The following is a 13,048-nucleotide window of genomic DNA, read 5'->3' on the forward strand; positions in this document are numbered from 1 at the left end:
ATTTTGGATATGGGAGACTCAACCTGTATATATATTATTATATTTAATCATTCCTTTTTCTTGACAATACTTCATAGCAACCATTAAAACTGATTTGGTTAGGTAGAAATTGGCTAGATAAAAATTCCCACAGAGGATATATAATGCAAGTCCACCTCTTCCCAAGTGTCCCAGTAAATTCTTAGGTTGTCTGAAAAATATATCTCTGAACATGGGAAATGTGGACAGCCATGACATTTCAAACAAAAGGAATTAATATAATGTGCTGAATTCCTGTCCAACCCTCCATGGAAGCCATAACATTGGAATGCATCCAAGCAATATAGATAGGACTTTAAAAAAAAAACAAAAAAAAAAACCTAATCCATATATGCTGCATAAGTAAGTTATTTAAGTGGCTGTATTTAGGATGTCTCCTAATCTAAAGCTGAAAACACACCTGGACAACCAGGTGACCCAATGATGCGATGTAACAATAGAGCACATCACCATAGAACAATGCAATTCATTGATGCATGCTTCCGTGTCATCCTTGGCATCGTCCCATCTAATGTGCCGCACATCCAATGTAAAGATGCAAATACCCAACGCATAGCACAATAAATTGGGTGGTCTTCAGGGTGCACACTATACGATGGTCATTCCAATCAATGCAGACGATATATCGTATAGGGTGTACCCAGCTTAAGAGTCCGAAGTGGAGAATATATCCACGATCATGACTAGAAAAAGGTATGGATAGACAGATGTCCCAGTCTGCTGCATGGCAAAACCCAGTCACTGATGCCAGAGGCCTTTTTGGCCACAATGCTGCCACTGCTTGAGTTAAGTGGGCTCTTATCTCTGCCACCTTTCACAGATTAATTGTATGCCTGTTTAATTACTTCATTGATCCATCTGGAAATGACTTGCTTGAAATGGACATAACCTTTCGAGGGTCCTGTTGGAACTACAAATAAAAGTTTTGTTTTTCTAAGGCCCAGTGTCCTCTCTTTTTTTTTTTTTATCTACAAGTTGTGGGTAAATTCATGATAATACAACCTGCTGGGTTGATGAGAAATGTAGATACAACATTTAGCTGGAAAGGTACATTTGGGTCAGAACTACTTTATCCTCGTAGATATTTCAAAAGAGTTCCTTGTAGCATATGCAGGTAACCCTCCAATCCCACTGGCAGAAGTAACGGTCACCAGGAACATTACCTTTGGTGTCCATCTCAGAGATATCCTGTATTTGCTGAAAAGGGATAGTCAGAATGAAACAATAGATTGAGGTCCCATGGAGTCAGAAAAAAAGGTTGAATCCTCTTCAACACTTGGAGGAAGCAAATAATCATTATTTACCAATATGGTCTTCAGAAAGAGTCAATGCTGATAACCGTAAGGCAAGACATTTACAGAGTCTATATTAAAGTATGTGTGGAATGGTTGGATTTGCTTTAGACTCACACCATATAAAAAGAATGTCTTCCAAACTCTGTAATATAGTAGTAAAGAACTCTTTCATTGCTTGTATGTTGAACAATCCGGATTCTCTCCTTTAACTGAGTAATTCCCATTCCAATAAATGTATTTCTATATTTCGGTGAAAGACTGGACCCTAGTTCAATAAATCAGAACAAAAATGTAGAAGCCACAGTTCTGCCAGAAGCACCTCTAAGCCATCATGAATTAGATGACATGGCAATAAAAATAAAGAAGCATTGCCATCAACGCTACTTTCTCCTCTTTATTCTTCTCTTGCCACATCCCTTGCAGGCCACAAAAGATCAAAGTCAAATTGTGGCATTCTGGTTTGTTGCCATAATGCCCGCTTGAAAAATACTGAATAATTTTATCATAGTTGAAAGGCTTCCTGACGTAAAAGGCCAGCACCTAGAACAGATCTGGCCATACTATGGCTCTCCAGTTTTTGTGAAACTACAAGTCCCAGCATACCCTCCCTACAAGTTCCATCATACCCTCCCTAGTAAAGCATGCTGGGATTTTTAGTTTCAAAAGCTTGACAGCCACAGGTTGGCCTAGAAAAGCTTGCCTTCAACTTAAAAGAAAAATCTGCCACGTCATGCTTATTACCTGTTGAATGGAACACTGAAAGTAACTTTAGGTTTCTTTCAGCCTAAAAGGGGCCCATACATCTGCGACTGGTTGCCGCAATTCTCCATTCTGCCGATGCATCAGGTATATTCAACATTCGATTCCCTGATCCGAAAATGGCTGAAATCAGCAAGTCAGGGATTTTGAACATATTGAGTTTCCCTAAACCGCTGACAGATCACCGATATTTGATGCTGCTGATCGGGTCGGATTGGTAAAACGGGGAATCGGGCCATACACGTACAGCCCCACATAACAGTTTTGTTTCTAGTACCTTCCTGGTAATTTATCAAAACCACCGTTTTGTTGACTTCTTCCACAAGCGATTTTCTTCAGCATTAAGACTATGGGCCTGATTCACTACTGATTGCAAATGCGTTTACGCACGCAATCGGCCAATTGTTGCGGACTGCGCATCCATAAGCGCCACAGTGCGCGTGTCGGCCACTGCGATCACTGTGCCTATGCAGACCCATCGCAGAGTGATTGACAGGAAGTGCCGTTTGGAGGAGGTGACGGCAATGGGGGTGGTCGGCGAAGCACAAACGTGCCAGTGCTTTCGAACACTGTTGCATGGGCATGCATAAATTATCCACTGCGATCCCTTAGGCAGCCTGAAAGCTCATTGCGTGCGATGAGGAAGGTCAGAGCTTGTGCAAGTGTGCGTGAGGCTGTGATGGTACTCGATGTTACCAATGGTTTTGCAGTTTTACTAATGATTACGGATGTGTGTAAGGTTTTTCTCTTTTTGTTGTCACTTTTTGTGGAATCATCACTGTTCCTCATAGGAACTAGCAGCTAATTTTATGCACTAATAAAGGGATTTTTGGTTACTTACTGTTGAATCCTTTTCTCTGAAACAGGCTGGGGGACACTGGTCCATGGGGTTGTAGATAGGAATGCAAGGAAGGAGCTGGCACTTAAACTACTCTAACTTTGACCCAAGCTCCTCCCCTCCGCAACCCCATGACTGCATACAACCTCAAAAGTGCCTGGTAAAGAGAAGCAGCAACTCAGTGACAAGATCATACCTCTAACCAAATTAACAGTACCGTAGGGACCAATGTTGTAAAAAAATACTACGCAACATGACTGAGCGTGAGGGAGGGAACGCAGTGTCCCCCAGCCTGATTCAGAGAAAAGGATTCAACGGCAAGCAACCAAAAATCCCCTTTTCAAGGCTGGGGAACACTGGACCATGGGACGTTCAAAAGCTGCCTCCAGGGGAGGGAACGCTCAGGTTGCCTGACAGGAAAACTGTACGCCCAAAGTGGGCATCGCCGGAGGCAAAAACATGAAACCTGTAAAAAAAAACGGGCAAACGTGTGGACATAGGACAAGGTAGCTGCGCAACAACCTTGTTCAACCGAGGCCCCGTGGCGCGCCGCCCAGGTTGTTGCCACAGCCAGAGTAGAATGAGCCAACACCTTGGCCGGTGCCGGTCGCCCCGCATCGGTATAAGCCCGAGAGATGACAGAGCGGAGCCATCTCGCAATGGTCTGCTTCGTGGCCAGCCAGCCCCATTTGTGGGCGTCGTAGAGGACCAGAAGGGAGTCCGTACGATGTAGGTTCTAAAGTTCTGTCCAAGTAGATCCGCAGGGCCCGGACGACGTCCAACAGTGACAGATCATCCCGGGAAGGTTCCGATGGGGAAAATACAGGAAAAACAATTTACTGGTTTAGGTGGAAAGCCGAAACAACCTTCGGTTGAAACGAAGAAACTGTTCGGGGAACAGCCCGATAGTCATGGAAGATAAGGAACGGTGGTTTGCAAGACAAAGCCCCCAACTCAGAGCCGAGCAGAGGCAACGGCCATGAGGAAAACCAATTTCCACGTGACAAATCAAAGGTCCACAGAAGCCACAAGGATCATAGGGAGCCTGCTTGAGAGCATGTAGTACCAAGGTCGAATCTCATGGAGCCACTGGCGGCTGAAACGTAGGTTGAACCTGCAACACTCCCTACAAAAAAAGTCAGTACCTCTGGCAGGAGGGCCAGATGCCTCTGAAAATAGTTTGACACAGCCGAAATCTGTACTTGTGATTGAAGCCGCAAATCCGCTTCCAAACCTCCCTGAAGGAAAGCCAACAGCCTCGGAAGACGGAACTGCGATGTATGACACCACAAGATGTAGGTCTTCCAGACCCTGTGGTAGTTGCACGCCGAAACCGGTTTCCAAGCCCGCAACATGGTACAGACCACGGAAAGGAAAACCCCACAGCTTTAAAGAGTTCGGTCTCAAAAACCAGGCCGTTAAAGCCAACCAAGGAAGGTCCTGGTGCCGGAATGGACCCTGCAGGAGTATTTCTGGTCCCTGCGCAAGACGCCAACCGGGCCCTACGGCCAGCCTGAGGACTGTGGCGAAGCACAATCTGTGCGGCCAGATCGGAGCCACGAGGATCATCGGAACCTGTTGCTCCCTGGCCCGTCGGAGTAGACGAGGTAACATGGGAATCTGAGGAAAAATAAATAAAAATGTAGGCCAGATGGAAGTTCCAGGGAACGGTCACGGCATCCGTTGAGAAGGCCATTGGGTCCCGGGATCTCGCACAAAATCAGGAAACCTTGCAACTGTGCAGAGACGCCATCAGGTCCACTTCCGGACCAACTGCTGGAAGACCTCCGGGTGGGAGCCCACTCCACCGACAGGAAGGTGGTCCTGCTAAGGAAGTCTGCCTCGCAATTTTCCATGTCCAGAATGAACACTGCCGAGAGTGCAGTAACAAAAATGTCTGCCCAAGTTAGAATGCGACTTGCTTCTGCCAGCGCTCTTGGTGCCGCCCTGATGGTTTACATACGCCACCGCCGTGGCGTTATTTGACTGAAACCTCACTGGACGGCCAGCCAGGCAGGACTGGGCTCCCAACAGAGCCAGATAGATGGCCCGAAGCTCCAGTACACTGATTGGTAGAACAGTCTCCGATGTCGACCAGAGACCCTGAAGACAAAGGTTTGACGTCACCGCTCCCCAACCGCTAAGACTTGCGTCTGTAGTCACAATGACACAGCTGAGAGTGACCAAGGAGCGACCTTGGAGCAGGTGATCGGAAACCAGCCACCAACAAAGAGATTGACGACTAATGACCGACAGAACCAGAAGCTGAGAGGAGAGATCCTCCGTGCAACCAGTCAAATTTCGGAGAATCTCCCACTGGAAGTTTTGCGAGTGGAAGCGGGCGTACTGGATGGTCTCGAAGGTTGAGACCATCGTACCCAGTACATGCACAGCCAGATAGAGAGGCGAGGTACAGACAGTACCTTTGTGACCAGAACCTGGAGGTCCTGGGCTTTGGCTCGGGCAGGAAGACTCTTTGGAGAGACGTATCGAAGATCACTTCCAGAAACATCAGGCGCTGGCAAGGCGTGAGGTGAGACTTCTCGAAGTTCAGGTTCCAGCCATGATACTGAAGCACCTGCACTGTGTGGTCCAGATGGACCTGCAATTGGGAAGCCGGATCTGCTTTCACCAGCAGATCGTCCAAATAGGAATGACCGTTATCCCGTCCGCGTGCAGCAGGCTCGCTATAGCCGCAATGTTCTTCGTGAAGACGCGTGGAGCCGTTGCCAAGCCAAATGGCAGGGCCTGGATCTAGCAGTGTGCCTGTCCGACTGTGCACCTGAGGAAAGAGTGGTGCCCTGGCCAAATAGGCACGTGGAGGTACGCATTTCTGATGTCGAGCGCGGCCAAAAATTAGTTTGCAGACACTCCCTGGAACACTGATCGGAGAGATTCCATGCGGAACCGGTCCACCCACAGTCTGGTGTTCAAAGCCCTTAAGATTCAAAATCTGGCGATAGGTGCCATCGGGCTTTCGAACCAAGCAGAGGTTGGAGAAAAATCCCCGTTTCCGTTGTGACACCGGAACCAGAATAACAACTACTTCTGAAAGTAGAGAACTGATGGCCTGGTCCAAGGCCATTCTTTTCTCCGTGTCTCTGGGAAGGGCCGTCGTGAAAAAACGTTTGCGGCGGCGACGGACCCCTGATTGACACAATGCCCCTCACCCAGGCATCAGTCGTCAACGCAACCCACCGGTCCCTGAAGCGGAGGAGGCGGCCCCCGACGGGACTGGATAGGCAGAGACCCAGTCAGGCGCTAGGTTTCTCAGGAGCCTTTGCTCCCGAGCATCTCAGAAAGCACCGGAAAACCTGCCCCGTGGACCCGAACCCCTGCTGGAGAAGAACAGTCCACGGGCAGCCTGACCTCTAATCAATGCTCTCCTTCGAAAGGAAGAGTGAAAATCACGGAACCGTGGGCCCCTTTGAATTTTGGGTCACTACGGGGAAGAAGGTGCTTTTCCCTCCAGTTGCTTGGGCAATGATGGTATCCAATTCAGAGCCAAACAGGATCCCCCCCGCAAAAAGGCAGATTCTAAAGAACGCTTGGATCCTGCATCAGCCTCCCAAGCGCGGTGCAAGAGTTGTCTGCGAGCAGAGACGGCTGTAGCCAAAACCCTGGAGGATGGCTGTAGCCAAAACCATGGAGGACACCTGAGCACCGTCCTGGACGGCCTCACACACACATTCCGCTGCCCCACGAAGCTGCTCCGCCAAATCCAGTAACGCGTCTCTGGAGAAGTCACTCTGAAGTCCAGTGACTAAATCTGTCGGCCCAAGTCTCCATGGCCCTAATGAACCATGCGGAGGCCAGCAATGGGCGAACAACGACCCCATAGCTAATGAAAATGGACCGAAGGCAGCCTTCCAATTTTTTATACAGCGGATCCTTGAAGGATGCTGAACCCTGAACTGGAAGCGCAGTGTGTTTGGCCAAATGTGCAACAGCCGCATCAACCTTGGGAGGCTGTTCCCACCTGGTCCGGCGGAAGTGGATAAAGGGCTACAACCGTACGAGGGACAGAGAACTTCTTATCCGGCGTCTTCCACGCTTCCTCGTTGAGATCCGAGGAAGCTGGGAAACAAACGATCATCTTACGCCTAAACGGTCCCACCGCTGCTGCTTGGGTATCCAGGTCCAGCTAGTCCAGAGACAGTCTCACCGCCGTAATGAGGTCCTCCAGCCCTTGACCCAAAAGGGGGCTCTGGACCCTCCTCTTCGGGAAAAACCTGGACGAAGGAAGACGCGCAGTGCGGAGTTTAGGGTCCTCAAAAGAACCGTTCCATATAAGAGGAAACTTTCCGCCGCTGTGCGCTCCACGGTACGAAGCCAAGGTGGGCCAGGCCCTGAGTGGGTGACCAACTCAGCTGCGGGTGGCGCCTGCATAATATGGATCGGCGTGGTAGCCTGAGCCTGTTCTTACCTCTGACGAACCATGAGCTTCACCAAGTCAGAGCGACCGGCCCATATGAGCACACGCAGGTTCGTCCAAGGCAGATGTGGCCCCACCTGACGCCTGCACACAACTGGGCCCCATCTGACAGTCCACGCACAGCACCCTGGAGTCTATTCCATTTGGATACTGATGGAAAGCCATCCTGCATCCATTTCTTACAATATTTAAAGCCCATAGATCTTTGCTAGAATTTGTGGAATTCTGTACCCAAACTGTGTTAGGGCAGACTAATTCTGTTAACCATCATTGTGGGTCATCACAGGTTTTGCCTTTTGTCTAATCTTGAAAGCTCGAAAAGGCTTTCCATAGGTAGGAGGAATATTTCTGCCTGTTGTATTATCCTTCCTGGCCTATAGCTTCTTGTCTCTAAAATTGGTGACATGATGGAAGAGGATGAAATTAAAGGAATCTTCACTCCTGTGCCACACTGTTTGATTTACATAAATAAATAAATTAAATAAATGGGAGTCTAATGTGTCTCCAAATGAAGAAACCATTAAAATGGGAGATCAGCCTCACTCTTCTTTGACTGCGTGTGCTGCCAAGGGCTCTTAGCCACTGTGATTATGCCACAGACCTTGCTGGTAAAGCAATGGTTTCCAAAAGCCTGTTTAGAAACACCATACAGATGTCCAGGAGAGTGTATACTCCTAATCTTAAGGTTATGGGTACTCATCAATGGCAACACTTTAAATAAATGTACTGACAGATGAAATCTTAAACTTTATGAAGTAACCATCTTTCCAACCATACCATACTCTAAGAGGCCCCCCAATTTCAAGAGAAATTGTAGTTCTGACAAAATAGTTATGTTTCCATCAACTATATGGACCAAACTTTCTGTATTATGTATCATTACATGGATACATGCATTCTAGTCTTTTCGAATTACTGACTTTTCCACCTATGCCCATTTCTTATGAATTAAATATTTTACCACCAGATATACAGATATATGTTTTTATGACTGCGTTCCTCAAAGAAAGATTTCGGCACCATCATGGATATTGTTGCCTCTTTCATCCCAATTGGCTTGTATGTGCTTGAGCAAGATTTCTACACGATCCAGATTAAACATTCTAGGTTTGGCTTTAATGGCCCGATTAGTTAAGGCTGGTATCCACTACTAGATATACAAACTAGAGCACGATTACGACATTGCAATCGTGCTCTCGTTTATATATCTAGTGATGTGCCTAGACTGAACGTTCACTCGTTCAGTCCAGGCACATCCATCATTCCCGCACATGCTGAACCTGGCGGGATCGTCAGGTTGACCAACATGTACAGGTGATGATAGATGTCGGAAGCGACCAGTGTGCAATTTCTCTCTTTTCTATTGTTGAAGAACTTGCACACACTTTATTAGCAGTTGCAACCCATTACACGCAGGCTGCACTGAGAGTGCCATTGTCAGCAAAGTACTCTTTTCCTCTATAATAAAGGGTTTATCACAAACTGCACAAATGCAACCCCTACAACATCCCCTCTTGTACTACTGTACTTGAAAAAAGAACATTCATTTGGGAGCTTACTTCGGATTCGGTATGATTTACCGCCGGCCACATGGTTTAAATCCCGACATTGGCAGCCCGACAAGGATGAAAATCCCGATCGTCCCAAGGTAAGTATTCACTAACCTAATTCCCCCCCTAACCCTACTTTAGGGGTGCCTAACCCTAACTTCCCCCCAGGGGTGCCTAACCCCCCCCCCCCTTTCCATAGCCTAAACCTAACCTCCCCGAGGGGTGCCTAACCCTAAGTCCCCCCCCTCCGCAGCTGTCTGGGCTCGTCTTACCTTCGATCGGTAAGCTGGGTGTCTGGCTCCCGGCGTAGGGAAAATGACAGGTGTCGGGATTTAGACGCCTGTCATTTAACCCTTGCCGGGATTGTACAGTCGGGAAGCCAGCGGTCGGCATTACGTCCATCAGCTTCCCGACTGTTTCCTCTCACTTCACGCGGGTGGTTTTTTGGCTTTTTAGGGTTGGACTCAGGCTCCTATCTTTATGCAGATACTGATCCAACTCGCAGTACTGTATGATAGGACTAGGAAAAAAAACAAACAAACAAACAAAAAAAACACCTGACCTATCTAGAGACAGAGACATGAAACCAAACAGGGGGGAAAAAAAAAAAAAAGAGAACCTGAATTATATTTGGTCTGGGGGAATCTGACCTGAGAGACTATTGTAATTGCTATCCTTCAGAATTGAAAATTAACACTACATTATGAGATAAGGGAGTTATACCAGGTAAAGGTTGCATTTCTCCAGTCCATTGCATTATCCAGACCAATTTCAGGAAATTACCTCTATAGCAACAACAGTTTTTCTACAAGAATTAGCGTTTTGTCACTTGTAAGTCAAACATGTTATGCAAACAATTACCTGCTTGTTTGCAAATACTAGTAGTACAGCATCCCGCAATTCGTCTTCTGCCAACATCCTTGCTAACTCCTCTCTAGCTTCATTAGTTCTCTCTCTGTCATTGCTGTCCACCACAAAAATGAGACCTGTGTGGAGAGGAGATTAATATTACTACAGATTTCACTGTACAAGACTACAACTCACTTCATGGCAAATTATAGCAGTATATGTATGTCAACCTGGACCTTGCAATCAAATGTAGTGCATTTCCATTAGTAAATGGCATTACAAGTACCCTGTACTTTCAACATTTACTAGCTTTTGTGTAACTTCAAGTCCCAGCCATAGCTTGCCCACATTAAGCAGTGTTCACTGACACTGTGTGAAAATCTTAGGTGCACTGCTGTGACATCTAGTGATCAGATGGTTCCACAATCTCTAGCAGCATAGCAGGTAGTCATGATACATCAACAGCAGATGCAGTCGATTTATCACTATGATATATAAGAGCCTATGCATTACTGAGCTGTATAACAAACGGACTGTTTAAGCTAAAGTAATTCCATAAATCATGCTCTTCTTTGCACGGTGTAGCAGAAGGACAAGGTAGGAAACGGGTGCTTCTCTACAAGATTTAAAGTTAGAAAATGGTTAGCAATAAAGCATTCCGCGGATTGGTAGATGAATGCATGGGACCAAGGCCATGGATGTCACAGCAGCCCAATTAGAAATATCAACTTTTCAACCTCTAGCAGATCCCTTTACAACACACTAAAAAAAAAAAAAAGTGTAGTTCAGAAATCATTTTATATTCAGTGACTGTTCAATTACTAGTGGCTTGACATGTATGTATAGCGATTATATTAAGGCACTAAAAATTAAAATTAAACTGATGTGAGCTGTATGCCATGAAATAAAATCCAGTGAAAAACAACTGCTAAAGTTTCAGGGAGTTGTTTGCCTGCATTGAGATGTGTAAACATTGCTGCGGACACAAAGGGGAAGATTCAATTCAGTACGATGCTGAATAGCCCTGGGAAGGAGCTCCCATAACTACTCAATTGACTGCGCTGTTAAGTCCAACTACAGGATTTCTGTATCGAACTCTCCTTAAGGTGCGAGCAGAAATCCGACTTAAATGCTGGCTGTGACGTTGTTTTCCGGCTTAGCACGACGATAACAGCCTCGTGGCCGGCACGTTAGTCTGAGGATGCTAGTTACTGCTACTAAACACCCAGCTTAAGGCGCGTTAACAGGCATTCTCCGACTTAAGTGGTTCTAGTCGGACTTAACAGCGCGGTCAAATGAATAGCTCCCAAAGAAAAAAAATTGAGAGGGTGTATTTTTTTTTTTTTTTAGTGAATATTTCTTAGTTACTGAAACATAAAAGCAGTGTTGGATATGCAGTTGCTAAAACATGGACAATAGTAACAGGGGTATAATGAGATCTAGGATTTCAATAGATGAGCATGTTGAGACTGCAAAACATCTTTATTATTAACATCTTTGTTTATTTTAATAGCAGACATTTGATGGAAAATAATACAAACAAAATTACAAGCAATGACATGAAACAGAAGGTTAAGATGACCTTGCCCTGATTAACTAAAAGTCTAAAGGGCCCCATACACTTGAGACGCAATTATGCCGATGAACAGACCAGAGACCAAAATAGACGGCCCGCCGGCGGATCAAGGAAATTCAACATTTTAAAAATCCCCAACTTGCCGATTCTGAGTTTGGGATCGGGGAATCAAGATTTTAACATGTTGAATATTTTTGATCCCCAGCCCAGGCGTCAGCAGAATGGGACGGCTATCCGCCGCAGATGTATGGGGGTCTTAAGTTTTCAGAAAAACCTGAAATGTAAGAAAGAAAAATTATAATCCTCTTACTTTAAGAAAAAAAAAGTTAGTTTACTTAACATTTCGTGGAAATAGATTTTTAATATGACAACCAGTAAACATACATACCCTGAGTGTTCTGGAAATAATGACGCCACAGTGGTCTGATTTTGTCCTGACCACCAACATCCCAGACTGTAAAACTGATATTCTTATATTCTACAGTCTCAACATTAAAACCTGAGAAAAAAAAAACAGATTCATTGCTTTAGAAAGGTTGTGCTGATACTACCCTTAAACGAGTGGAGTAGAGAAATAAACTAGGTACCTATTGTGGGGATGGTGGTCACAATCTCGCCCAATTTCAATTTATACAGGATTGTGGTCTTTCCAGCAGCATCCAAGCCCACCATGAGAATTCTCATCTCTTTTTTTCCAAAGAGACCTTTAAACAGGTTGGCAAAGATGTTTCCCATTGTAGTGTTTGTTTTACCTAGTAAAAACAAAACCGTAAGGTCAGAGAATTGATAGACTGAAGTGCAAAAATAAAACCCTTCAAGGACTACATTTTTTTTCTTTTCTTTTAAATCGAGTAATTTTATTGATTTTTAGAAACAAACCTAAAACCAAAAAACTTTAAATCAGGATATACAAAAACAGTCACAATACAGACAACATATTAGAGCAAACACACAAGGTCAAAAAATATTCCCAACCCAAAAGAAGTGGCATGGTCAGGCACGAAGGGCTCATTCAAGCCCAAACCACAACGACAGGGAATATGTGCACAGAACCATAACTCAATGTCCTATATAGTCCCTGACAATTATTGATATTACCTTCCCCCTGGCTTGTGGATATACAAATGCCATCATCTTTAAAATATATTAAAAAAAAAGTTCACATTGGGGGCAATTCAATTCAGTCTGATGTTGAATAGCACCTGGAATGAGTTCCCAGAGCTATTCAATTGACCACACTGTTAACCCAGACTGGAGGATTCCTGCTCACACCCTCCTGAGGTGCGAGCAGAAAGCCAACTAAACTAGTGCAGCGATGCTATTTTCAGGCTTAATGTGGGCGCTAAAAGCATCATGGCCGGCACTTAATCGGACAATGCAGGTTACCACGACACTAATCACCTGGCATAGGGCACTGTAATCTGAATCTCCCGACTTAAGTGCAGGACGCGACAGAAACAGTTGAAGAAGCTGCAGCTCCCAGGTGCGATGCAGTTGTCAGTGCGACAAGCTTGAAGCTCTACTTAATGCGGAATTCTGCTCGCTTACAAGAAGGAACTGAATAGCTCCTGGGCCTAAATTTCCGAGAAATAATTGAATCGTCCTCTATGATCTCAGTAGCAAAGCATGGCATTTTACACATCAATAGACACTCAAGCAGAAAACAGTAAAGCTGGGAACATACAGGATTATCTTGTTCCAACTAGT

The 13,048-nt window shown here is 45.5% G+C and overlaps 1 protein-coding gene across 1 annotated transcript in view; it reads right to left on the reverse strand.

The window, feature by feature from the left end:
• The window catches only part of LOC148540616 (ADP-ribosylation factor 1-like), a 38,613-nt gene that overhangs the window by 4,297 nt on the left and 21,268 nt on the right, over positions 1 to 13,048 (reverse strand). Inside the window, exons 2-4 of the mRNA XM_088442431.1 lie at positions 11,929 to 12,093; positions 11,730 to 11,840; positions 9,778 to 9,902 (exon numbers count right to left, since the gene is read on the reverse strand). Of these exons, the coding sequence (XP_088298557.1) occupies positions 9,778 to 9,902; positions 11,730 to 11,840; positions 11,929 to 12,076 (384 nt within the window). The 5' untranslated portion in view covers positions 12,077 to 12,093. The remainder of the gene's footprint in view (positions 1 to 9,777; positions 9,903 to 11,729; positions 11,841 to 11,928; positions 12,094 to 13,048) is intronic.

This window comes from Taudactylus pleione, unplaced genomic scaffold (assembly GCF_031769625.1).
Source record: "Taudactylus pleione unplaced genomic scaffold, aTauple2 ptg000018l, whole genome shotgun sequence".
Taxonomy (NCBI): domain Eukaryota; kingdom Metazoa; phylum Chordata; class Amphibia; order Anura; family Myobatrachidae; genus Taudactylus; species Taudactylus pleione.